The sequence below is a fragment of the Paramormyrops kingsleyae genome, chromosome 11 (genome assembly GCF_048594095.1).
Source record: "Paramormyrops kingsleyae isolate MSU_618 chromosome 11, PKINGS_0.4, whole genome shotgun sequence".
In the NCBI taxonomy this organism is placed as follows: Eukaryota; Metazoa; Chordata; class Actinopteri; order Osteoglossiformes; family Mormyridae; genus Paramormyrops; species Paramormyrops kingsleyae.
The window spans coordinates 4,873,106-4,901,061 of NC_132807.1; the positions used below are offsets into that span (position 1 = coordinate 4,873,106).

At 46.7% G+C, this 27,956-nt stretch overlaps 1 protein-coding gene across 1 annotated transcript in view; it reads right to left on the reverse strand.

Moving 5' to 3' along the window:
* The window catches only part of LOC111845116 (NT-3 growth factor receptor-like), a 115,118-nt gene that overhangs the window by 35,425 nt on the left and 51,737 nt on the right, over window positions 1-27,956 (reverse strand). Inside the window, exons 5-11 of the mRNA XM_023814257.2 lie at window positions 20,756-20,910; window positions 19,997-20,139; window positions 19,775-19,916; window positions 18,389-18,694; window positions 18,161-18,172; window positions 17,101-17,156; window positions 14,879-14,981 (exon numbers count right to left, since the gene is read on the reverse strand). Coding sequence (XP_023670025.1) covers window positions 14,879-14,981; window positions 17,101-17,156; window positions 18,161-18,172; window positions 18,389-18,694; window positions 19,775-19,916; window positions 19,997-20,139; window positions 20,756-20,910 — 917 coding nt within the window. The remainder of the gene's footprint in view (window positions 1-14,878; window positions 14,982-17,100; window positions 17,157-18,160; window positions 18,173-18,388; window positions 18,695-19,774; window positions 19,917-19,996; window positions 20,140-20,755; window positions 20,911-27,956) is intronic.

Below are 27,956 nucleotides of genomic sequence, written 5' to 3' on the forward strand. Positions count from 1 at the left end.
AAGTTGCTCTCAGACATGAGTCTTGTAGCTAGAAGATATGCTGATATTTTTACCACAAAGAGATGGTTTTGCTGCACGGTGTTAAACCCATCACCGGGTCTACATACCATCGCCTGGCTCTACAGCAGAAGTGGTTTTCCGTGTCCATTTTGAAGTACACAGAAGGTACATTATCAAACCTCAATCAACTCACACCTGACACGGCCAGGAATACTTATACTCAAACGCCAGCGTAAGACCCACTCCAGGTGAGAGACAAAGAACAAAACCATGCAGGAGGAAGGAACAGGGATGTTATTTTGGGACGTGTCGTGGAGTTTTGGAGAGCAAGGAAAGCATGTATGTGGATAAAAGTGGCTGTGCATTCAGGGATAGGGCTAAACTCAGCTGTGGGGTCAAGTTTTGGGGCCTGGCTGCATTTTTAAGGGCCAAAAAAATCATAATCAATCATACTTAATGGCCTGGAATAAGGAACAACTGAAGTGGATTAGTGTGTCTGTCACCTAAATTCACCCCATCTCGGAATGTCCATGCCCTTTGCCCATGCCCAGCCCACACCCCTCCATGCCCCGCCCACCCCCGCCGACACCCCTTCCATGCCCCGCCCATCCCCACCGACACCCCTTCCATGCCCCGCCCACACCCCCTCCATGCCCCGCCCATCCCCACCGACACCCCTTCCATGCCCCACCCACACCCCCTCCATGCCCCGCCCATCCCCACCGACACCCCTTCAATGCCCTGCCACACCCTCTTCACCCATACTGCTCACAGTGACTCGAGAGAAGGCCTAACAACCGTAGACCTAAAAACAGCCCATTGTCTTAAAAAATAAGATTATTTGCGTTTACATGAACTAGTTGTATGTGTTCTTGTTAATTGGGAAGCACAAAGTCCCAGAGACAGTCAGGCACACTTAAGTGATCTGATAGAGTTAATAAGCCTTCAGCGGATTGCTGCCGAAAACTCTGAACTTGCGTATGAGCGGATTACCTACAGACATCCGACAAATGACTTAGATATCTACCCACAGCTAGGGGGAGACCCCACTCTCATAATTCTGCCTTATAAGAAAAGAGACAAATCAATAGTCCATCAAAACAGCACCCCTCCTCCACCCCACCCCAGTGGGGTGAGACTGCGGTTAATAGGCATTTTCCTCTTTTTTTGTTCTAAGTAAGAAAGGAGGTTGGGGCAGGGTTCAGAGTGTAATACGGAATTGATCTTCGCAGACTGAGTGGAGACCTTCACTGCATCCCAATACACAGCTTCCCAGCCAAAGCCAGTAGAAGAAAGTCCTCTATTGTTGCTTCTCATAGTGGTCCTCAGAGGCCCCCTGGTAAGGAGCTGTGGGGGAGCAAAAATGTGGACTGGGAATCCCTGAGTACTTGGTTGAGAAACACTGGTTTAGAGCAGATCTGGGTCTGAACTACAAGACCACATGAAGATTTCAGACAAGATCTTGAGATGTTTCCTTTACTTAAATATTTTTGAATACTGTGACCACACAGAGTTTTCATGTTACAGTGTATCTGCAGGCAGATCTGAAGGTAACAAATTCAGTTCACTGAGATGTGTTCGCATCAGGCTTACCTCGGTAATCTACGCTCTCTGCATGGTGCCAACGAATTGTCTCTCGAAACCACGAAGCCCTCCACAGGCACTCAAAAACTTTAGCGGTAACCCAGAAACACGTGGCTCAAGTGTGCAAAGGGCTGGAGTATCACACAGGGGAAGCACACTGACCCCCCTCTGTACCACGTCTTCACTATTTACCTGTTCTTATAACACTGCCTGACCTTGTGGATGAAAGCTTCCTTCAGTTAACTTTTGCAGACTAAGATTCCATTCATTCTGACCAGTCGCTGAGGCTACCAGAGATACTGTGAAGGATTTAGCTCTGAACCTGACCTGAGCATGAGTGGAAGGACCCACAGAACCCAACTGGGTGCTGTCTACTCCAGCATCTGAGGTATAGCCGTACATTTCAGGACAGACCCTCTTTTGAAATGGATATATCCACATCAGGACAACTACCAGCGGGGAGCTGTCCATTTCAGAACCTCTACTGAGCCTTCAAGTGGAACTGTGTATCTTCAGAGTTTCCACCAAGATGAAGCTGGCCACGTCTGAACTGCTACTGAGTCAGAGCTGGCCACATCAGAACCGCTACTGAGTCACAGCTGGCCATGTCCAAACCGCAACTGAGTCAGGACTGGCCATGTCAGAACCGCTGCTGAGTCAGTGCTGGCCATGTCAGAATTGCTACTGAGTCAGTGCTGGCCAGGTCAGAACCGCTACTGAGTCAGAGCTGGCCACGTCGGAACCGCTACTGAGTCAGAGCTGGCCACGTCGGAACCGCTACTGAGTCAGTGCTGGCCACGTCCAAACTGCAGCTAAGTCAGTGCTGGCCATGTCAGAATCGCTACTGAGTCAGTGCTAGCTGGGTCAGAAACACTACTGAGTCAGAGCTGGCCACGTCGGAACCGCTACTGAGTCAGAGCTGGCCACGTCGGAACCGCTACTGAGTCAGAGCTGGCCACGTCGGAACCGCTACTGAGTCAGAGCTGGCCACCACATTGAAAAAAGACACAGCTAAGCACAGCTACGACTCATCTTCCGACCTCCTCCAGTATGAGCTGGTTCCAGAGTGACTCAATTTCAGCAAAATCAGCCTCTCACAGGGCTCCCTGCACACGTCTCCGCCTGGAAAACGGCCCTTTCTGTCCGCCTGCCACCCCAAAAAGTGACTCGTTTTTCAGGGATGGGTCAAACAGAAAAACAGTGTTAAGCGGTGATCTCGCCAATGCCCGCAGGGCGGCGCCGCAGAGCTGTTTCAATGTCTAATTGTCTGTCACGGATGCGCCCTCTCGGAGGAATGGGGGGCAGCCAGCTGCCGACGGACTGGTGAAGGCTGTAAACAAACCTCCCCAGGATAGCTGCAGTTTACTCTTGGCTATGAATGCAAGGTCTGGCGGGGGGAGGGGGGTGTTCTCATTGGTGCGTTTGCCACGTTTCTGCCTAAATGTGCTCAATTACTGATCAAAGCCAGGAAACACTCAAGGTAAATCTAATAGAACTAATAGATGTGCGTTGCAGCAGGAATGTGACGGGAGAAGCTTCATCAGCACGAGGTGCGGGGTTGCCAGGTCCCACTGGAGCACAGGTCTATCTCATACAGTTTATGATTTTCTGATGAAAGGCTTTGCTGTGGTCACTGTGCATCGGTCCCAAGTCATCCCTGCAGAACCAGCTCAAACCTGCTGCAGCTCGCCCTTGTAACTTCCCAATAAGTAACACCTCTGTAACTTATGTTGGTGTTACTATCCCTCACCCAAGCAGTTAAACGATATTTTGGTCGATTTAAACAAACATCCAACATCTGTAATGCCATAAACTCAGCCTGGAGAGACCCGTCTGACAGATTCCTCGCCGCTCCGCTTCCCTGCTGTCTGACAGCTGCAGTCCAGCTACTGAACATCAGTTCACCTGCTGGTGTTGTCTGAGGCAGCCACATGGACCGAGGCGAGATTCTGTCCATCTCAGACTCTGATGAAACATGTGCGGCAGCTGAAATTGGCTGAAGTGGGCAGGTCAACCCCAGAAACACCAATTAAAGAAAAATATCAGTTCTTATTGGGTAAAACTAACATTACCATACAATGTCATGTCACCCTTCAGACAGTGTCTACAATGATGCACCACACAGCCCTTCTCATCGCTGTTTTGATTGCGACATCAGTCTGGCCTAAGGACTGATAGGTTTTCTACAAACCCGGCCAGGAACGTCATCCTCATCATTGGAGTGAGGACGTGTCACCACTACACATCCGAAGGTCACCGTCCTTCAGAATGAGAGTACAAGGGGGAAGGGGGGGTGCTTTCACTAATGGGCACCCCCCCAACCAGTTTGATTTACAAAAAAAATTCCATCTAACATTAATTGGCAGCATTTGCTCGCTGAGGTTCCTCCAGCCTGAAATGACTTGTGTAATTGTCGATAATTATGAAGCGCAGAGAAGGGAAATTGGCACGACTTGTCCCCAGCAAAGCAGAAAAAAATGACACAAAGACCAGCAGAGTGGTGGCGGGGTGGGGGAGGGGGCTGGGGGGGGTGGAAGGGGGGGACAGACATCCCTTCCCACACACATGGGACGCTCGTCTGACTGAAACTGACGGAGGAATGTAAGCAAAACGTGTTGGCTAACAGAGCCAAACTAAGAAATGAAATGTTAGAAATCCCACAGAGACAGTAGCACAGACTGATACAGCGTGTCATAAGCACGGCTCCTCAAAAGTACATCCCGGCTGTCTCAGAGTAACAGGAGCGGCAGGTGACCGAGCAAAACCTCCCAGAGGGGTGTGATGAAGAGATGGATGAGGGGCCTGGTGCTCACGCTGGAGGAGAGATAGAGGAGAGAGGGATGGAGAGCAGACGTATTCCCCTATGGCTGCCCGTCTCCTGCTAAAGCCAGAGCGCTAATCCCATCAGAAACGTTTCCCTCGCAACTGATGCGTTTCATGCACGGCCATAATCCCCCCTAATATTCATTTGCAGTGACAGATAGATTCGACTTGCTTTTTAGATTTATTTTTCCCGGGAAATAATAATAAAAGACGTAATCTCATTCTAGCTGCCTAATATGATGGTCAGATATGAGTCGGGCCCAGCGGGAAAATGGCACACAGCACCGGACCACATGTGGGTCACTGCGGCCGATCTGGGCTGGCACAGCAGGACCCCGCGAGCCGGTCGGCATCAGGAGAGCGCCCCACACAGGCACAACTCGCTAAATGCGGTGCATTTATTTTATTTGATGCTACCTTCAAAGGATTTATTAACGGCTGATTTGTTTTGCCTGTTTGCCTCCGGGTCCCATCTCTGGGAGGTGCTCAACCAGAATTGGATAAGAATTATCCAGCGCTGAATTTTTTTTTTTCCAGTTTTTAATTTTTATTATTTCTTGAAACTCGCAAAGTAGCAGGAGGCGATGACAAAGAGAGTAAACGTAGTTTATTTGCGGTTCCTGAAGCCTGCCGTTTTGCAGGCGTGCTCAAGATCCACACGCGACCCACACGCGACCCACACGCGACCCGCACGCGACCCACACGCGACCCACACGCGACCCACACGCGACCCACACACGTCCCCGTCCACTGAGGGCCACTTGCCCAGCATCGCGCTTCCCTTAAGCAGCGGCCGGCAAACAGGTTAACGCTGCATGCCGGCTTCTGTGCCATGATTCGCTCTCTGGAATCCCATACCTTGACAGCAGATATAACTAAACGGAGTTAATCGCACACCTACCTCTATCAGAAAGGAATCTAATTCAATTTGAGGCTACAACTAAATGACCTAAAAGCAGCGTTTCCTACTGACTAAAATCATTATAGTCATGTTTCACGCTGATGCCCAGGCGGAGAGCAGAAGGAAGCGTAGTGGAGACTCATACTGCCCAAAGCACTGACTCCACCCACACCTTCTGGCCCTCTGATTCGCTGAAGCTGTCACATGACCCATCGGCAGCAGTGTTGCCCATCCCCAGGTTTCCAGGCCTCCTCTTGGGGCCCGGGGGGGTAGACATGGGTCAAAGTCTACACATAGTCACAACACCACGTTGAGATAACAGTCTATCAGTCTGTGTGATGAGAACTGACCAGAACACCAACACCTTTAACCAAGGAAGTATCAGGTTACTTAAACGTAAACAGTCCCATCCTGGTGTACCCCAGCCCTATGCCCTGTGCTACCTGGGATAGGCTCCAGGCCCCCCTTGACTCTGTCCAGGATGTGTATTTGGAAGATGGATGGATGGATGGAAATTTGCCTCATATTCAGATAAAATATAGGAGAAGCTTTTATTCACGTTATTGTTTTAGATGTTGGTTTTTAAGTAAATTTATTACATGTGTAGGTATGTATGTGTGTATATGTGTGTACATGTGTAGATTACTTTTATTCAGGCTTGGCACAGAAGAAATTTGGTTGTACTTCGGTACAATGACAATAACGTCTATCTCTGTCTCGATCTCTATCTCAAATCCCACCCTTTGACAAAAGCCTGGGCTGTGAGGATCAGACCCCACAACCACCCTCCACCAGATGGAGTGAAGATTTAGAACAGCTTCATTCCATTTGTGATTTAATAGCAAAGGAAATAATACAATAAATGAAAATAACTTCAAACATATAAAAAAACAACACTGATTAACCTCAAAGCAAACATGAGCTTTTCAGATAAAGCATGACGATACGACACCCTGTGGCAGACATTAAACGATGCCTGCCCACTGGGGTGCGTTACTCTACCTCCATATTTCATTAACATCACTTTCAAGTAAATAAAGGAATTGATGGTGCCAACTTGCCCTTAGATGCCAGTCAGCTGACCAAGGAGCAATGTCAGATCTTAGCCGCTCCCTGCCAGAGCAGCCCCCCCCCCTTCCCGGTGCTCTGAGGAGTGAGCCTTTCATGACCTACATCTGTAAGTCAGACACCCCCCCCCCTTTGATTTATCATCAAATTCACATAAAACAGACCTTCCACAGAAACTCTCATTACATATAATATACAGTACGTTCCTTTAAAGGCAGATCGCGTAAGACATTTTTATTTGATCATAGCAGCTCGCATGGAGTTCAATGCAAAGCAGATCAGCAGGCTTTTGCCGGGCCGCTGTGTCTTGGTCCCAGCTCACTGCAGTGAAATGCCCGCCCCACATTCACTTCCCCATGGCTGACACCCGCGCCTAATCTCTATCTGCTGAATTTAACACGAGAGACTCATATTTAAGACCGAAGAAGGGAAAACTTGCATTCCGTGTTTTCCACTTGTAGGGGCTGAAAACATTTGATGGTTTATGTGAATTCGGTGGGAAATCTGGTCTCTCTTGCTGGCGCGAGTGTCTGAGGCACTGGCAGGGATCTGCAAGAAAGCCAAAGGTTTGTTTGCAGCATAAACAACGTAGCGAGGATGACAGAGTGCAGCACAAAACACACCCACGACTCTGCGACGGGGAAGGGGGAGGGGACAGGCAAAACAGAATTAAACCATGCTGGGAATGGCCACACCCCCAGGAACACGAGAACCCCCCCCCCCCCAACACAAGAAGCCCCTTCTCTCTCCTCACTGTCCATCACTCCTGCTCACACGACAGCTAACTACAGCTTTCCCTCAATTACAGGCAATTTTCTATTATAAACCTTTTAGACTGTCTCTGGCTAGAAAAGGGGAATCGCTTCATAATTGATATTTTCTGTTGCTAAGAAACCATTTAGCGTGTAACTGATAATGGTCTTAAGGGAGGTTGTACAAATACTACAAGTTGCTTTTAATCATAAACCACGCAAAATAAACTTGGACTGCAGAAAAAAAATACGCCTTGAATATGCATGTGTATTTTAAAATGAAACTGAAATTATTTCTTACAAGCTTAGAAGCTTGCCAACATTTGGTGAGATAACAGGAGCACCTGTCAAAAAATCCTGAGAAAATGATCATAAGAAGGACAAGGTGGGCTTTGAACAGAAAGAAACACACATAAATAACAGGTTATATACAGTATGTAGGAACTTCGCCACGGCAGCTCAAAGCTGTGGGATTCACTTGTTACGCAAAAAAACTTCTCTGAAAAGCTGAGGTTTTGCCAGGACTGAACTCCATAGAAATACACCATCTTTCTTTAGAGATCGTCTCTGCTGTTTGGGCTAAACTGCAGCAATAGTCTCAGATCTGTCCCCTGCCCCTGCAGGTTGTGGGCTCGAATCCGCATAAAATACGATCTGCGACGGCTCCTGGACGTGTTCAGGCTACCAAGTGGGACCTTCAGGTACCCTAAAAACAAATAATCATGCGTTCAGAAGGATGGCTGCACCTCAGCCGGCATCTGCAGTTTCCTTCCTTCCTGCCTGGCTTTTCTGTAGCACACGGCTCTTCTGCCTCCATTCTATTTCTAGGACAGTGACATGCAAGCAGACACGGGTCCCCAGGCTGTCACAAATGTATCTTTAATGCGGATGAATAAATAAAGCAGCCCCAGAGACTTGTCTCCTCCCTTTTCTTAACCCAACACATATTCAGAGGGATGCAAGCACTTTCGTGATTATCTTCTGTTCACCGTTTAGATGCTCGTCCTACCAAACAACGCTACCATTTCATTTTAGGGTGCGACAGAATCTGAATTGGCGTTACTCTGGCTGAGAAGAGCTGACAGCTTTATCTGTTTGCACGCAAATATAAATTGAGGAGCTTAAAAAACTAAATCAATAAATGCTGGGAGAAAACAGAGGCCGTGCGTGATAATGACATCCTGTGGGAAGGCAGCCTTATCGCTGCCTGATGCCAGTGTTTTGTATGGATTCATTGGCCCCGTACCATCCCATTCTCTGACTTCACCACGTCGCGGTCACCGCGGTCACGGTGGTCACCATGACCACCCCACGGAGAAGCGGAATTCCGGCACGCCGAGCAGCTCCCCCCAGAATGCCTGTGTCTGTAGATCTAGAACCAGGCTCAGAAACAGAACCCTAACATTTTGGGACAACTGTAACCTCACTTGTGGGGGTGCCCAGACAGGAGTGGCCAGATGTCCTGCAAACTAGACCCTCAGAAACCCCAGGAGAACATCCCAGATCCACCAGGGTGTGGCTCATTCGCTTCTGGAAGTTTTACTTACACAAAAATGTTCTGAGGGCAGAACAAAAAATTATTGGTTCAGAGAGATAGCCAATCAGATTAAAGAGCTGGTGGGTCCAAGCAACTAGAGGAAGTGGGACCAAAACGTGATTGGATAGTCCAGCCTCCTCTAGCTGCTTGGACCCACCTCCACTACAATCTGATTGGTTATCACCCTGAACTTTGTGCCCTCAGAACACTTTTGTGCAGGTAAAACTGACATGAGCGGCTCATTAACGTAATGATTCCTGTTGCGTGTCTGACAGATAGGTGCATCGCTAGAAGGGAAAGGAACCCCTTGGATATGCCACCTTGGGTTCTCCACTTGAATTGGCACTTTCAGTGAAAAGAAATACGGTTCCCATGACAGACCAAATTTCTTGAACCAAGGGGTGGGGGTGGTAGATTTTGGCTGGGGGGCCCCTGATGGTAGATTTCTGGGTCCAAGAATCTGCCAGGGTATCCATGCCCCACCAACGCCTCTGCTCGCAGATCACATTCCCAGTGGCTTCTGCAGTTGGTATTCCCTGTATCCCCCCGTTTTCTGCCTGCACCAAAGCTAAAACAGCTGTTTCTCACTTCCTGTCTCTCTCCCACCTTCTCAACGGTTTTGTAAAATCCTAAGAAAATCCCCATCCCATCCTCATATCACACGGCTCTGTCTTTTCCAAATCCTGTTCAGTTCTTCTGCCCCGGTATCTTCTTTATGTTCTGTGGAGAGCCTGTCTCTCCCCAGTCCCAACACAAACCCCATTCCCAAATCACCATCTTCTCCACCCCCCTCACTCTCCCAACAGCCATTTTCAGCCACTGAAACCCTGATAAATTACAACTGAAGGACCCATTATGAAATAACGACCCTCATCGTTGTATTTGCCATACTAGCTGAAGAAGGCTGTACGTATAGAGGGTAAAATAAATATATTAGCTAGCTTTTAATGGCTTCATCTGTGCGACTCAAACAATAATATAGATGAGTATTCATCTTATTTAGGTATAATCAATCATTAACTTAATTGTTCAGAGGCAATAAATTATTCAGTAATCTAAGCAATTAGATCATCAAACATAATTGAATTCAGAACGATTACTATTTCATTTTCTAATAGAATGAACCAATATCTTATTGTCTGAGCTTTCTTATCAGTACAAAAATAATTAAAAAAAAAATATCTGGAAGGACTCAGATAATCATGGTTGACAGGCAGGGTTCAGCGAGCGGCTCGGGCAAATGAATAAGATCATCGGAAATATAATTCCAGCCTGTCCAGCTCCAGGAAGTGTGCATGACAGTGTTTCCCAATCCGGTCCTCAGGTACCTGCAGTCGGTCCATGTTTTTGCTCCCTCCGAGCTCCCGGCAGTGGACTGTCTGTCAGTCCAGGACCATATTGGGACACACTGCTGTATGGTATATAGTTATTACATTAGTGACCCCCTCTTCACTCTAAACGTGTCTTCCACGGCACGCTTAGCGGGTCAGCTTTCCGAGGTAGACCCCCTCCACCAGCAAAGAGAGCCGTAATTCACGCAGCACTGAGCAGCCAACTTACCCCTAATAGACAGGCAAGCTCCATCCGCTAAAGAGGGTCCCTTTGAAGAAACCTCTCTGGCTCACTTTGATCCTGCCCCTGGCTTAGAACCCCCCACCCCCCGGCTTCATGCTCAGGCAGCCAGCCAGGGCCCTCTGCGGCTGCAATCTTTAATACGCCCTTTATTTTTCAGAGGCACAGAGAAATTCATCAGTGAGGAAATTTTCTATTTACTTTCTAATTTGTTTTTCGTTTCTGAAAGCAAAGCATAATTCCAGCAATCTATTCCATACCAAACAAAAAAAGGGTCCCTTTGACGTGAAATATATTGCCTGCGAAGTTCTGAGGATGCAAGCTGTTATGTAAGCACCACAATCCACTCTAATTAAATCAGACGTTTGGAAATGTTAACGAGAAGAACCTTAGAGTGGTCACAAAAAGAGACTATGTTCCTGTCAAACTGGTAGGGACGAGTGACGTTGGGAAGTAAATAAGTAACGTCAGATTTCCTGAGGGATGCAGGTAGTAGTGGACTGAGAGAGGATCTTCTTGTTGGACAGAGCATGATCAAGACTGCATGGAGGTGACAGGACTGGAGTCGGACAGACTGTCTGGCAACCAATACATGGTCAATCTAACAGTAAAGGCAGGATATCACTCACACGGTCAAAAATAACATCCCCTTTTGTAAACGGACTTGTTTTAAGAAATTACTTGGCATAATTACCTGGAAAATTGTTCCAAAAATCAGAGTGATGCATTAGACACGCTATGTTAGCCTCAGAAATCCATCCCCAGGGTGCGTGCTAAATTCTCTTTGTACCTCAGGGGATATGACGGGCAGACATAACGAGTCACAAACATTGATTAAATACAATCACATATGATCCATTTTTTTCTAGACCTAGTCTTCATCTTAAAACAAAAACAAACCACTTTAATCCAATCTTTCTTCAAGCAGAAAATCCATCAATGCAACACGGATGTGGAGTGGAGGTCTGAATTGAAGCTATATATATATATATATAGTTTGTTTATGTCTTAATAGCCTCTTTCTGTTTCCCTATAGGTTATTGTTCATAATGAGATGAATTAGTGCAACTGCTCCCCAACCCTAGTTCAGTTAAACCTCACAAAACATACACCGAATTAGCCACTAACATTCTGGAGTAGGAACTGATTTTTAAAATTCCTGTATCACCTTCAAAAGCTTAATTTTCTTTTGTTAACCATTACAGAGAAAATGGCAACTGGCCTCAATGATAATCTACATATAATTTTATCATATCAAAATATGAACCCTGCAACGTTTCATGATGCTGCCTGAATTACGACTACACCACAGTAAAGGTACAACACACAAATACGGCATTAGCTACAACCCAGCGGTAAACACTGGTCTATTTCATATTGTTTTTGCTTTTATGGGTATAGCGACTAGGCTTTAGTTCAGAATATGCAGGCAGTGCGGTTTCCAGGTGACACGTTTTTCTGTAACTGCCAAAGCTAAGATGTGCGACTTCCAAGCCCTGACACGCAACCACGGTTAACATTAAAGGAAAATCTCACTCCGCCAGCAAAATGTCAGACTGCTGCCATTAATTTTAGCTAGTAATACAGCTCCAGTTCCTTTCAGGACAAAGGGGACGCAGCGATGTGGAATCTCAGATCACACGATGCCACACAAAGCATTTTCAAAAGGGAAATAAAATCGTCTGTTGGAATCTGACAGTCCGGCTGTCAAATTCTAAAATGGTAATAAACGAATCTTTCTGTAAGCCGCTGAAGGGGGTCTTCTGAGATCCAGCAGGTACTGAGTCTAAATACTCCCTGGATTCACAGACAGACACAGGTTTCTCATGTAGACTTTGTTAAGGCAACTTGGAACAGTTACTATGCTAATCTACTCTTGTCTGTAAACTATCCCAGACTTTCTCAGAGTGCTGGATGAGGTGGGGGAAAAGTAGCCTACACCAGTGATTACCAATCCGGTCCTGGGGGACCCACAGGCGGTCCACGTTTTTGCTCCCGCCCAGGTCCCTGCCAGACAGTCTACATTTTTGTTTGCTGGAATGGAACAAAAACATGGACCGTCTGTGGGTCCCTGAGGACTGGACTGGGAAACGCTGCCTTAGACAAAACAAATATAACAGCAGATAAACATGGTATAACAATAAGGACTAACAGACTCTACATCTCCCAGTAAGTCCGATACTCAACGAATATTATAATAATACATCATCCCAAACATGAGATCCATCTGCTACTGCTCTCGCTGAGTTTATATTCTGTATGTTAAATTGGATCAGTATCAAACACTATTTATTAGTTATGACTACACCTGCAGAAAAAATACCCATAGAACCAACTACCACTGACAACAGCCTTGCCTAAAACACAGGGAGGGAAGGGCATTGATATCTCCAAAGCGGTATGGAACATCATTGTGTATTCGTTTCCTCCTGAAGTCATGGAGCAATAAATGGCTTCATCAAGCAGACTGTTTGTAAAAGAGGAAGCGTCTCATCGGGGATTTCTGTCTCTGCCTTTCCTCCTCGCCGAATGTCACATGCCAGTCAGGCCGGTTCCCATGGTGACAGCCGCTGACGATCACAGGGTCGAGCGCGGGGCCGTGCCTGTCACTGCGTTCAGCTCCTCGCTCTCCTCACGCACTCCTCCAATCCAGGCACAGATTGAGAACTTAATTAAAAAGTAAACAGCAAATCCCCCGCTTCCAAATCCCCCTCCACACTTCCGATACCAGACCACCTGATATATACTCTGGACCTGTCTGTCCATGTGAACAGACGGCGTCAAATAAAAAAAGCACACACAGACTCATCATGGCACGTCATTAAGCCAGAGCACGACTCCGGATATGGAGAATATGTATGAGGAACTGCACGAATCAGAGCACAGATCTGAGCACGGATCAAAGCACAAAATATCCCACTAAATATCCCTTCCAGCACATTAAAACCATCTCTATTCCACTTTTACTTTTCAGTATGATACTTCTGCTTTTTAAAAAAATCCTCTTTTCATAAACTGTAAAAAGACTAAAATCTCTGCGCCCTGTCATCACACAAGGGACTCCCACCCATCCTCCAATCCCGTCACCCTGAAACAACCACCAACCAATGTGCCCGTCCCAGAATGCTCCAACCACTGAACACTCTGCCCGCTACATGCGCTGAACCCCTGAATGTGTCCATACCTGAACACTCCGGCCACCGAACACTCCTTCTCCTGAATGCTTCCACTATTGAAGATGCTCACCCCTGTGTACTTTGGCCACCGAAGGCCCCCACCACTGAATGCTCCTGCCACTGAACACGCTCGTCCCTGAACATTCAAGTCACTGAATGCTCCCACCCCTGAATGCTCTCACCGCAGAACACCCTGGCTGACAAAAACTCCCGACAGCTGAATGTGCCCACAACTGAAAGCTTCCGCCACTGAACATGCCCCGCCCCGAATGCTCCCACCCTGAATGATCCTGCTGCTGAACACTCCCGTCACTGAGCATGCCCAGTCCCCTGAATGTGCCTGCCGTTGAACACGCTGGCAACTGAGCACACCACTGAACACAGCCAGCCCTGAATGCTCCCATTGCTGAATACTCCTCTCGCTCAACATGCCACCCCTAAACACTCCGGCTGCTGAACACTCCTGCCACTGAACACACCTGGCCCTGATTGCTCCCACCCCCAATACTCCAGTGGCTGAACTCTCCTGACGCTGAATGTACTGCCCAACAGGATCCCAGCACGGAGGCCGCTGAACGCGCTGGGCTGACATTAGCGTGGGAAGCGTGAGCCATTACCATCCCATTGATGTTTAAAGCGCATCAGAAAGCCCCACTGAGCAGTGGATGAAAGTGAATCATTAAACACACCTCTCCTGCACCGACTCACATGCACTGATGTTCCAGCTTAAATCATGCTCACGGTTATATTTAAGAGCCAGTTTACATTCAACAGGAAACATTTAGATAAACTTTCCATCTAAAATGGTTTTTAACCATAGCTGGTTGATCCGTTTTGATTCTGTCTTAAATGACAAAACAACCACAGAGGCCTAGAGTCGCAGAGTGTCAACAGGATCCTCCACCCAGTCGAAAGCAGACAGCCTCAAGCTCTGATCCAGTGATAAGGTCCCAGGATTCCCGCACCTTGTGACCAACCACAGTCAATGGCTGGCGAGTTTGCAATGGACCCCGGATGACAGCTCAAAACCTCAATAACATGACGTTCCGAATTTCAGAGCGACACTGACCATGCAGTTGCCATCGGTTGAGGACCTCCTCCACGAGGTGATGAATACGAACTGCCACTTTTTAAATGGGAATACTTATTTATAATAGCAGTGAAGTGACACCTCTGGGTGATATACAATCTCCTGTTAAACAAAAACAAACTAAAAGCTCCTAAAATAAAATACTCATTTTCACATCCCGCACTGTCCAAATTTCGTAGTGTTTCACTCGACTCTCCATAAAAATGTAACAGTAACTTTCACATGGATGACCATATAATCCACTATATGACGCCACCTTACAGACACAATCCCAAGTTTAACAGACATCTCCTGCGCTCTATTTCCACGGGGATAGGAGGCATGTTAATCACTGGCAGCCAGATGTGAGTGCAGCCGGTCGCTGCTTCCGCTCACCTTTCATTCCGAACTTGGAGCGCCGGCCGTACTTGTTGATGAGGATGAACAGGATGACGAGGACGAGGCAAACAAACCCGGCCAGTCCCACAGCGATAGACACCTACGACAAAGGAGGTCCCATCAACATATACCCGTGGGGGGGTGGGAATACAATTTAATTCAATAGCACCTTTGGAATTCAGAGCAGTTTGTAACCCTGAACATGACAGTGGGACACAAAACCGCCGACTATAAGATATAAAAGAAAAGATGAAGGGAAACATAACAGGCTGTGGGAACCTGATTCAGCAAGACAGAGTATCTCATAGGGGCTTAGGGTCTCTATTGCACAACTGCTAGTAGGGTTGGGCATCGAGAACCGGTTCCAACTTCGAACCGTTAAAAAAATAACGATGCCATTGGAATTGTTTATAAAATTTGTTTTCGATTCCGATCATCGGTTCCAAACACGCAAGTTTTGGTTTCCATTGTGGCCACCGTATTTCCGGAAGTGCTTGCCGCGCGCTTGTTCAGTTGCAGCTATGGAGCACGGTAAGCGGCGCTCAAAAGTGTGGCTTTATTTCACACTAAAAAAGCCTGGGTCGGCACAGTGCAACACATGTGACAAAATGATATCTTGCACGGGAGGATGCACTACGAATGTGACGAAACAATTAAGGAGTGTAGCGTGTTTGACGTGCTGCGCAGGTCCACTGTCTCGTCCTCCTCGGGCAACCCTGCGCTAACCAACGTTAGTAACGTTACCTCGTCACAACAATCAGGTAAGTGATTGTAGTTTAACAATAAAGCGCTTGACCAAATTTGGTGAACAACAACGTTACTGAAATATTTTTTTCCCTCGTAGATGAATGTAGCGTTATGCAAATTGCCCACGCTAGTAGCAGTCCTAATATTACTGCTGGTCTGAACGTTCACGGATACAGCCTGAGAAGGCAGACATGCTCATATTTCTGAACAAGAACTGTTTTTAATGAATTAAGTTTATACATGTACAGAGAGTCCAGACCAGGGTGCAAGTTCTGCATATATAAATCTGTTTTTTTGGTCTGGTGCAGAGGCATTCCTAATTTTCTCCTACATGGGCTGCAGCTCCTAAAACTAAAACTCATATTGAATCAAAATAAAATTATCCTCTGTGAAATCAAATGAGCCTGTGACATGTTTTGACTCCAGCCCACAAAGAATCGGAATTGAGAATCGAAAAGAACCGAAATCGAAAGGAAGAATCGGAATCGAAATCAGAATCGTTCAAATCAAAACGATGCCCAACCCTAACTGCTAGTCAACGACTGTGGCCATATAGTGCAACCAGCTGGGGTACATTGACCATACGCTACCAGGGAGTGCTTGGGGCCTTCACTAGGGTCTCAGTAAAGATCGATGAGGATTAGGCTGTAATTACGGTAAAACACTAGGCTACGGAATTTTGGGAACGTTGTGGAAAATATGCCCAGCATGCAGGGGGATGGGGGTTATCACGGAGAACCACACCCCCTGCCAGCCCCAGCACAACATTTCAGAATTTCAGATTAGCTCTGCTTTTGAAAATACCCTCAAATACTGTATGCCTGGAAGGCATGACATCATGAAAAATTTGGTGACGCCCAAGCCGAGGCAGACGTGCCCTCAAAAGCCCTTTCTCATGTCTCATGATTCCATATGCTGACTGCATCCTCACAGTATAGTATTATATTTGAATCGATTTATATAACATCATTCTTATTAATTCAAACGCGGTGAGCATAAATAAGCACACAAACACCACGAATGCCTGCTCATGCAGTGGGGGCGAGTCGAGTTGGACCTTCAGCCCCGTCAGCGTGAGATCGCTCTCGTCTTTGGGCACGGCTTGTGATGTGCCTGTTCTGTGCCGCTTTTCGCCCATGAACACAGATTCTAAGGCTGCAGCACGCAGAACAAAACCCTCAAGACCCTTATTTTTAGCAGGAACCTTTATGCAATTAAGACCCCTGCAGAATCAAGAGCGCTTTTTTTAAGCTCCTTCAGGCTCTCAAAGTGAAGGGAAATGAACGCCATCTAGACAATTATGACACAAAACCGGGGAGAAAATTACACTTAGTCGCCAGTCGAACATGGTCGCCGTAAGGCAGATAAGAGGCACAAGACTGGCCTGTGAAATATGGAATAAAACATTTCTCTTCCCCCCCCAGGAACGTAAAGAAACAGCTTTTTACTGAAATATGTACAGTATCACTTACCCCAAACGTGTCCTCCTCGGGCCTGGGGGTGGCACTGACAGTGGGGATTGGGGTCTCTGTGAAGAAGAGCAGCGTGTCATGAAGGTTACAGTGCTGTGTGTGTGTGTGTGTGTGTGTGTGTGTGTGTATGCACCCTCCAATCCCCCTCTTTATAAGGCATTCCCAACAGTTCCAAATACCACATCAGCACCCTTTATGAAATCCATCACATGCAACCCACTTCCTTGTGAAATAAATCTGAATATGAATACAAACGTGTGTTTGTGCGTGTGTGTGTGTGTGTGCGCACACACACATTGGGAATCAGCAGCACAAGCTAACAGCTGCACAGCTCGTCAGGGAGACCCATCTCAAACAGCACACACAGCCATGAAATTGGGTGTACAGTGGTCCATAGCCCCGCCCCCACCAGAAGTGGGCGGGGCTAAGCACTGGGCACCACCCACAATCTTGTCATTCAATAATTAATTAGACACTCTGCACCACTCCTACCTCCCTGACTGCTTGCAGTACCAAACCTTTTGGCCTTTATTCACACCCATGATCTCTTTAGGAACTGGGGGAAAATCACAGGGGCTCCCAGATGGGGAGGGGGTGGGCGGGCATGACCATTCTTAATCCTCCAATGGGGCTGGCTCATGGAGGACTGGACACGGTCCAAAGAGAACTCCATCATTCAGCTTCATTAGAGCAATGACAGTAACAATCTGTCACTGACCCCCCCCCCCCCCCCCCACACGCCCAACCCCTTAACACACTCGGGCTTCACAGTGCGTGAAATACCCTGATGAGCTCTCCGAATACATATCGGTGGAGGGGGGGGCGGGGGGGATGGGTGCTCAAACTGACCAGACTAGGGGGTGTTGAGCTGTGCAGGGAGAACCAAGCGATCAGGCTTGTGTGGTTAGCATTTTACAAACGTTTGTCTCTTCACTCCACCCTGCCCGGCATTCCACTACTCATCAGAAATCATGACCCCTGCTCTGTGTCTGTGCTGACTGACTGTAGACAAAGTGAGATACAGAACACCAGAAAAAGAAAAGAGATGTGAGACACTCACCATAGTCATACTCTGAAAGGGATAAAGCAGAAGACAGGCATTATTAATCAAATTCCGAGTCAAACACACAGGAAGTGCTTCTCGTTTCTGAGACACTCTGAACGGCCACCTGAGCTTTAAAGCTGCCAGTGGAACGCGGCGCTTCATGTGTTCAGAAATACGTCACCAGTCCATACACCCCCAACCCCCCCCCCCCCCCGCACACCACAGTGACCATCAGCCACCTACCGGTATAATCAGTGGGAGGGGACTCCAGGAAGTGCCCGTATACAGTTTTCGTGACAGAACCCAAAAAGTTGCTGGCTTCCAGGGTGTAGTTGCCGTTGTTTTGGTGGGTGGGGTTCCTGAAGGTGAGGCAGCCCTCCAGATAGTCCTGGTAGATCTCCATCTCTGTGCGGATGTAATCCCCCACAGGGATCTCCTTGTCCTTGTAGAACCAGCGTAAGGTGGGGTGGGGGTAGCCCCGCACCGTGAACTCGATGCAGGTGTCATGCCGGCGTTCCGGCTCATCCAGGGTCAGGATGGTGGGGGGGACTGTCGGGAGATGCGAAGCATGTTGAGTGGAACACGTCTACTGTCATTCAGCTCTTCTGTTTAATCTGCTATGCCTCCTGATTCATACAAGCCCACCTCCCTGCACAGCGCCAGAGACTGCCAGTCTGGGGTCTCAGAATACCCCACCGGGGTCCATTTCATTTCCCTCTTTCATCCATCCGAAACACACGAGGTAAAAACCATGGGATTATCAGTGGACAATCACGTCTGCTGTTTGCTGACAGCTAACATAAATTCACATAAAGTTTGTAAGCTGAGGCCTTTATCCAAAACCAGAGAACCTGCTGGATATTTTACTGAAATTCAGGTTGAGTACTTTTCTCATGGGTTCCACTGTCCAGCCTTTTTTGGGATTTAAACCAGTGACCCATGTCCTTAACCACTAGGCTTCTGGCTGCTGCCCCTGTGTAATGGGAGATGGGAGATTTTTCCGGGATCTTCTGGGGGAGGATCACAGTCCTTTTTTAGTACCCAAATTTGCCCCAGGCGTGATGTCTGCCCCTCTGAGTCTCGCCCTGGTGGTTTGACACGGCAGAACGCATTTGGGGCTGCGGGGTACAATCTCAGGACCCCCAGAGGCAGGTGGGACACGGAGCCCAAAGAACATACGGGTGCAATAAAGGAGCGAGCGGTCTAACAGCGATAACATAACTGCATGCTCGTTAGTCTGACTAATCACCGCAGCTGTTAGTGGCGTTTTATGACAAAAATCGGGTCACTTTTGTTTAATCGGGAAGTGGGGGGTTGGGGGTTACTAACCAGGGTATGACAGACATGCCCATGTAGCCATGGTTCTGGTTCGAGTCCCAGCACAATTCAGCTGTTGTACCGCTGGACAACATGATTAAATACAAAATTGTTCTGTACCCAACCCAGCTGCACACAGTTAATATTAAATGCATCACCAAGGCAGATAAATATTAGGCACTGCTGTCGCTGTGTCTGATGAATTGAAGATGAGGTTCATTTATCAAGAAGAGAACATTAGACGGCATGTTTATGACGTGCGTGATCTACGACGGACCCCCGGGAGCAAGTGACTTATCGGCCGGGACGTACACTGCACGACCAGCTGGACCGAGGCGTTGGTCATGCCCACCACGTTCTCGGCGATGCAGGTCAGCATGTAGCCGTTGTCATCACGGCTGATGTTCACCAGCGTCAGGTTGATGGAGTGCACGTTGGGCCAGTAAACGTTGGACTGTGGAGGAATGCAACATCAGGGGGTGTCGCGCCAGCTCACGGGGGGGTCGGGGTGCCGTAGTCAGTTCACCGGCTCACCTGGTGAGTGTTGATGGAATGGAGGCCGCCAACGGTCCAGTCGACCTCGGGGAGTGGAGTTCCTGTCCCGTTGCAGGTGATGGTGACGTTGTCTCCCTCCATCACAACGAGGTTGGTTCTGCTGAGGTTGATGTCAGGCAGATCTGAGGACGAGTCATGGGATTGAGTGGAAAGCAAGGCTGGACGATCAATTACATTTTCATTTCAATCACCATTTCGGCTTCCAACAATTATCAAAAAATAATCGCAATAAAACAATTATTCTGCTGATTTGTGATTTGATTTCACAATGATGCTCCCGTCTTGTCTTGTGTTATAAATCCAGCGCCCCCCTTTCTAGCCTCATTTTATTTGTTTCTCAGTTGAATCATATTTAAAATTCAAGTAAATCCATTATTAAGTTTTTAAGTTCAATAAAAGTGTGATTTTCCAATGTCAATGGAGTAATCAATCGTGTTAAAAAATCGTGATCTCAATATTGACCAAAATAATCATGATTATGACTTTTACCGTAATTCAGCAACCCTAGAGGGCATGGTGGATGTTCTCATGTGAGCACAGACTATCAGAGGTGGGCAGTCTAGTTTCGAGTTTAGAGAAATCTAGACCACAATTTTGTTTCAACCAGGCAATTGAGTACTTTGTGACTGTGATTCTTTATACTCAACTGGTTGGTTGAAACAAAATTGTGATCTGGACTTTTACTCTCTGACCTGAACTACCCACCTCTGAGCACAGTAAGAATGGGAAGAGGCCTACCACACTGTGAGATGTTCATGCTGCTGAGCAGGATCTTGGAGACGCCATTGTTACAGAAGAGCCTCTGCGTGTGCAGGCCTGCCTCTCCTCTGTGCTGCCACAGCTGGATCCAGCGAATATCGCAGCCACACTTAAATACCACTCCCTCCAGCCTCCTGCAAAATAAGCATAAAAAAGAAATGGATCAATAAATAAATGATCACTAATAAAGGCCATTTCTGTCACTCACAGCCAGGTCAAACTAAGCTAGAGGATGTTATTTGCTGAAATACAGCATCGGTTGGGTCTTGGGTATGGAGGAAAAGGACCTGAAGCTCTTGCAGGTACCGGAGCCACACTGTGTGTAAAGCATAAATCTGTGCTATTCGGTCACCCCCAGAACGTCACAGGCACAGCAGGACAGAAGTTCTATAATTTAATAGAAGCTCATACCAGGATGTCTAGAAAATGTCGACATTCTAACACCGTGGTGAGAATTACAGGACTGCACGTCTTCTACAAAGATGGTGTGAGCTGCACTGTTTGGCTGTAGATACCTTCACAGTCAGCTACGTTTAAAGAACTTTTTGGAAATTCTGTAAGTTGAGTGCACCTGGGTGCTTCAAAGGCCTCAGGATCGCCAGACTGGATGTGAGAATCATGGGAGGCTGGAGGGGAAACCAAAGGGCACGTATTTTTAAGAGTGGGGGTTTGAGGGGGTGTGACAGGGATAGAAATGAAGTATCATGAAACAGAAGAATCACACCGTAGCTGCCATGAGCAGACTCCCCTAACGGGGACCTTGACTGGAGAGTCAAGCTTGGAGTTCAAGGTTTATAGCTTTAAGTGAGCAGCACAGTCACTGATGCAGTAATACTCTTATATGGCATAGAGATGTGAACATAGTATGGTAAATACAGACCATGTCCATAAAATAGGGGATTAATTATTTTATTATTTATTATAGTTATTATGTCTTTTGACCTTTTCATCCCTTTATATTGTATATATTCCATTCCATTTATTTTTTATTTATAGATTTGTGTAGCTTTTATTTACTTATTTTACGTAGATTATTTCCATCTTCTTGCAATATCATTCACTATTTGTTGCTTCTTTGTCTTTGGTTTTATTTAAATGATTATAATAATAATAATAATTATTATTATTAATAATAATAATGGTATCTATAATAATCAAGGAATTATTATTATTGTTATTATTATTAATAATAATTAAGTATAATAAATAACAAACAATAATAAATAATAATAATATATAATAGAATAAGTGCAGTGTCACAATAATCAGAAGTGTCTGTACATTTAGCACGTGGACCGTGAATAACAACACAGTGCAGAAAAAAATGCATCACTGGTCTACGATGAATCTGAAATTTTAAAACCAAATATATCACATAACATAGAACATATCAATGCTTTAAATATCAATGAATACCCAGGAGAAAGTTTTACTTTAAACTAAAGAATTACAGTATTCAGTGTAACACTACAGCCGCAGATTAGATTGGAACCCGTCGGCGTGGTCAGTTTCGGGTCAGTTTCGGGTCGGTTTCGGGTCAGTTTCGGGTCGGTTTCGGGTCGGTTTCGGGTCGGTTTCGGGTCGGTTTCGGTCAGCAGTATTTTGACACTGCTTACTTGTCGCCTTTGTTAACTGGAGAGTCTTTCATTGATCCAGAGACAATTAAACAGCAAAGAATTTAAGTTCACATATGAATCCTGCAGCAGCTGCCATCTGCCTTGTGGAGAATTAGTGCACATCTATTATACTTAAAGCATCAGCTTTTTTACGTATCAACTAGCAACACCGAAGAGCAACAATACGGCTAATCTGCAAGGATCTTAAGCATGTTTGATGAGCATCTCAGCAGCGATCTGGACCGCAAAGTCTTTGGCAGGTAAGCCCTTCAGAGGAGCTGGGACGAGGAGTTTCACCCTTCTGCTCATTCACTCGGGGAGGATAGCCTTTCCCCGTTACAAGATCGGGCCGAAGATATGAAGAACACAGGCAGGCATATCTAACAAGCGGGTCCGGGCAACGCAACTTAAAAAAGGGAGAAGTATCAAAATTAACGTCCTGAAGGAGAGATGTTTTTCATCGTACAATCTCACCCCAATAACAAAATCTGACAGGAAAAAAATGGTTTTGTATTCTGCTCAAGGCCAAACTATCCAGGGTCATTGTTAAGTATGTGCATTTTAAGTCTTTGATGAATCGTGATCAAAGCTTTCGGAAAAAGACCCATGAATACAATCAGAGAGACGGCAGCCACTTTAATGGGGGCTTCTTAAAGTCATTTATTGTGGATCTCCATAATCATCCAGTCCTAATTATTTCAGCTAAGGACCACCCTACTTTATGAAAAGATACGAAAGATAAATCAAATAAATTATCTGTTTATATTGATTAATAATTGACATACAATAGTATATAACTACAGTATAGCAATGTTTGACACTTGTTATACGTCAGATACAGGTTATTCTACGTGGAAATTCCCTTGCAGACGTGAAGAACACGACTGAGGTGGACATTATGATTACCTTCCTCCGTCTGCAGGTGCAGACCGTGGCCCGGAGCCCCGACCCACTTTCACTTAATTTCTACAGCTGAACTCTGTTAACTTAAATGTAAAAAAATGACTAGCATGTTCTCTTGTTAGGGTGATAATATGGACTAGTGTACTAGCATAAACTGTGTAAAATAAGTGGAGTGGCTTCGTACACAGGGTGCAGCAGGGCCCCCCCTGGAGGCCGTTGGTGGTGCTGCATCAGCACGGCAGCCTCGTCAGCCCTGTATCATGTGAGCTGGGCTGCGAATGTCTGCAGCCTGCAGGTGCTTCCCTCATACCTGGGGTGAGTCCCCACAGGACAAAAACAATTGCTTTGAGCTGATTTTTCTATTTTTCAGGAGAACCACTAGCTACTTCATGTTTAACCCAGTAAAAAATCTTCAATTTATTATTATCTATAAATACAACTCTGCGTGGGGTGGTACAGTGCTGCACTGTCGCTTCACGTCTCTGGGACCAGGGTTCGAGTCTCTGCCAGGGTTCCATGTGTGTGGAGTTTGCATGTTCTCCCAGTGTCATCGCGGGGATTCCTCCGCGTACTCTGGTTTCCCCCCACAGTCCAAAATCATGCTGAGGTTAATTGGAGTTACCAAATTGCCTGTAGGTGTGCATGTGTGAGTGAATGGTGTGCAAGTGAATGGTGTGTGAGTGAATGGTGTGCGAGTGAATGGTGTGTGAGTGAATGGTGTGTGAGTGAATGGTGTGTGAGTGTGCCCTGTGATGGGTTGGCACCCCATCCTGGATTGTTCCCTGCCTTGCGCCCGTAGTCTCCAGGATTGGCTCAGCGACCCTGAACAGAACAAGCGGTTACAGAAAATGGATGGATGAATGGATGGATGGATGGACGGACAACCGTGTCCACTACAAGAGCCTGCAGCCTATCCCAGGCCGCACAAGGTACAGACCTCCCTGAAGGTGGCGCCAATCCATCCCATTCCACACACAAGCATCTGAAATAAAATGCCGAAAAAGACAAGAGTTTCCCTGCTTCCTGAAAAAACCTACCGTCTTATGTTTTAATTTCAGTTTAAAGCTATTTTAACAATCTAATTGTTATTTATAATGGCACAGGCCCTTCAACATCAGCTGATGAGTGGAGTTTCAATTAAAAATGCTCTCTCCTTACTCTCAAACTACACAGCAGGGAAAATCGCTTATGCTTCAAAGGCAAGTGCAAGTAAATCCATTTTAGGGGGTGCAGTGAAAGTGGCGCACAGAGGTTAAGAAGCCGTCCAGTGCTGTTTGTCTTTGGGTTGTAAAACCGAGCCGAGGATGAAGCCAATTATTTGTATAGGAGAAGAGTTGGTTGTTCTCCATACTGATACAATGCTGATGTCAACCCAAGAAATTTCTAATAATCATCGTGAGAACCTAAGAGATTCGCAGGCTAAGGAAACTCTTGCACGATTGCAGATCTGAATTTATAATCTATTTATTTCTTGGCATAATGTGGAATGGACGCACTTGTCTGGTTTCCTCATTTAGAGTTAATTGAAGAGCTAAATTGTTCCCGAAACAGAGGCGACTGCAGAATCCCAGATATGTGGGTGAATTATTAGCATGAGAACAACGCTGAATTGTTCTCTATATTCCTGTTGGTCTTAGGGTCTGAAATAATTCTGGGGAGGTTAATGATTTAGCTTCACAGTACATCCTTGCAGTTTCCTGGACCAGGTCACGGGGGGAGGTTCATTTATACTGATCTCTCAGCATCAAGTCCCATAGTAAGAATGTCATTTTGACTCATCCAACCGGACGTGGGCATTGGACTGGCTCTCATGCTTCATAAAGTTCCCCGTGCCACAGGACATGAGGCGATATCCCTGAAGTGGTGAAGAACGTGGTCCTAAGATATGCTTTTCTGCTTTTTTTTTGGTAAATTTATTTGACATACTTTGCCACTGGCCCAGAAGCAGCCGGTATCACCTGAAGGGGGAACAGGCGTATTTGGCATGTGATGTGGTTTCAGACTGGATGCATCATTTTTATTTTTTTCTTGGAAACTGAGATAGGACAGAAGCTGAAAAGCCTGGAAATTTCCAGCTCGTTATCCATACATACTGTAGGGAAACTACCCAAGCGGCAAGTCTGAATCGGTCACCCGCATCCCGAAGGTGCCCCATTGGACGGCCCCCGGTCCCCCTGCTGTCGATGACGAGCAGCGTTTCGCTGGGCCTGTCGCTACCGAGGAGCCTCTAGGCCACCAAACGGAACAGGTGGGGCTGCCAGAGCCCAAGCAGATGGCCCGGCTCCGTCAGAATGCCAGTGTTTACTCACGCCGTCACATTAAAAGGTGCGACCTGGGAGGAAATGAGGGGGAGGGGGGTGAGTCGGAGCTCAGGACAGCCCCCCCCCCCCATCTCATATGTCACCCCAACAGTGATTCCTCAGGCCTGGAATCCCCGAGTTCCAGCCCCAGGTGAAACAAGAGCCCCAGACGACACCATGACCAGTGATAACCCATTCTCGCCGTCGCTCACGCCGTCTCCGTAACCTCTTCTCCTGCCGCTCCTCGTCCATCTCCACGAAAGTGTGGAGCAGACAGCTGCTCCTAAACGACTCCTCCAGTCACAGCACAGGTGACACGGTAAAAGAAGGTGATGTGTGGTGAGCAAGCAGGGAGAGGCCTAATTCGCCTCCAACCAACAACCAACCGACGCAAACCATCTACGTTTTTAAGCGTGAGCAGCTGCTCTGTTCGGTCAGGTGACTCTCTCTCATCACTCTGTCACATCTTTTCTTCTCCTGTTCTCTCCTTCAGTCTGGTTTTGTTTCCCCTCTTTGCACACCTGGCCAAACGAGCTTCACTATCCGCGTCTGGCATCCCTTAACTCTTTGGGAAGACGTCCATTTGGCTACTAAGGGGAGCACATACACACGCTGCTTTTAAACTCTGGCCAGCTGAGGATAAGGTATTTAGTAACCTTTGAGGAGATATTAGACCAATAAATGAGTCCATGCTCTGAGCCAGATGCTTATTAACTTTAACTTTCCACTCAGAAGCTCTAGATGCAATGAGAAATTCCTTCTGAAGTTTCTATACAGACATTGAAATAATGCAGAATATAAAACCCACATTGTTCCCCATGATGCCCATAACAGGGTAAACATGCTGTTGTGTTGCAGCCCGCTTGACATATTCATAATAAAACTTTCAGCACATTTTTCATGACCTCTTATGAATGAAAGGTTATTACAAATTAATAAGCTCATAACTTTTTATCTCCCCGAGCTTGGAGGGCTATGACACAGCATTGGCTGTTTGTTGGGGCTGATAGGCGACATTGTGAATGGTTATCCATTGGCTCGTTCACAGTGCAGCCAAAGGGCTGAGGAACACTGCCCCTAGTGGCCATACCTCAGCATCACAAAAGAAAGCGACTGCCCCGCCTCCCCTTTCACTGTGCTGCGTTATCCTTACTGCATCTGCAGCCGGCTTTCAGCCTTTTATCCTGATACCAAGCTGAACAGTAAGATTACGTTCGATTTGCCTTCAGATAGAAATCATTGTGAGTTTGGGTGCCTTTCCCTGAGTAAATCTTACTGATTCCAGACTGTCCAGCTTGATGATGACATCATGTAAAATTCACAAACACTACTCATCTGATGCTTTCTACCCAAAGCGACTTACAGTAGAGAGAAGGACGTACAATTTATGTGTGCGTCCTGGGATTTGAACTCATAACCATCATCTTGTTAACACAATGCTCTAAATGTTGAGCTATAAACCAGACTGCAGCTCAAGACTAAACCTCCAAGTTCCAAACTACTAACTGATTCCTTCATTGGCTCCTTCATGTTAGGTTACGTTTCACGTTTCTTGGATTTTATCTACTGCTAAAAAACAGGGTGATTGCAAGTCAACTTCCAGCCGCAATACGATTGAACGCCAAATCACATCCTCCTGCTTTAAATCCATCAATGCTTCAGTTACCCACAGAAAGACAACATGAATACTTCAAGCTCTTTAAAACAAATGATCCTTTTTTATTGTCTTTGATTGACTGGATGCTCACGCGAACAAGAACGCTGGTCTCTTCTGTTTTTTTTTCTTTCATTTTTGAGTTTGTTCTTTTCTCTTATGACACCTCTTGAGGGATAAATTGCGACGAAATCCCAGAATGGGGGGACACTTCGCTTTAGATGCAGAGCGCTCGTTTGCGCTGCCGCTGACAGCTGTTCCCGGCTCTCGCCGTGTTCCCCGGCTGTCTGTCTCCACTCTAGCCCCTCCCACCCCACTCTCCCACTCTCTCTAACTCGCCCGAGGCCCAATTCCTGCCCTGTACCCCCCCCTGTGGTCCTCCCAATGCCCCCCCTGCTGTGTTTCAGCTCAGTTAAATGTCTAATCCGTGATGCAGGCTGTGTACTGCAGCCTTTGAGGGAAGACCTAGATATACAGAGAACTTGCTGGGAAAAGTTCTGGAAGCGTCGACCTGAAACAGCTTTGCCGGTTTTTAGTCACTTGTTGATTGAAATATATATACGCCTACCACTTTAAATGAATGTATACAGTTCCTGTGTGTTACTGAGCCACTGAATCCACCTGCACATTCAGCAGAAATGCTCCTACTCTGCAGCAAAATCTGTGCTCGTCGTTCGTGTGCCGAGGCCCTGTTCTTACGCTGCTCG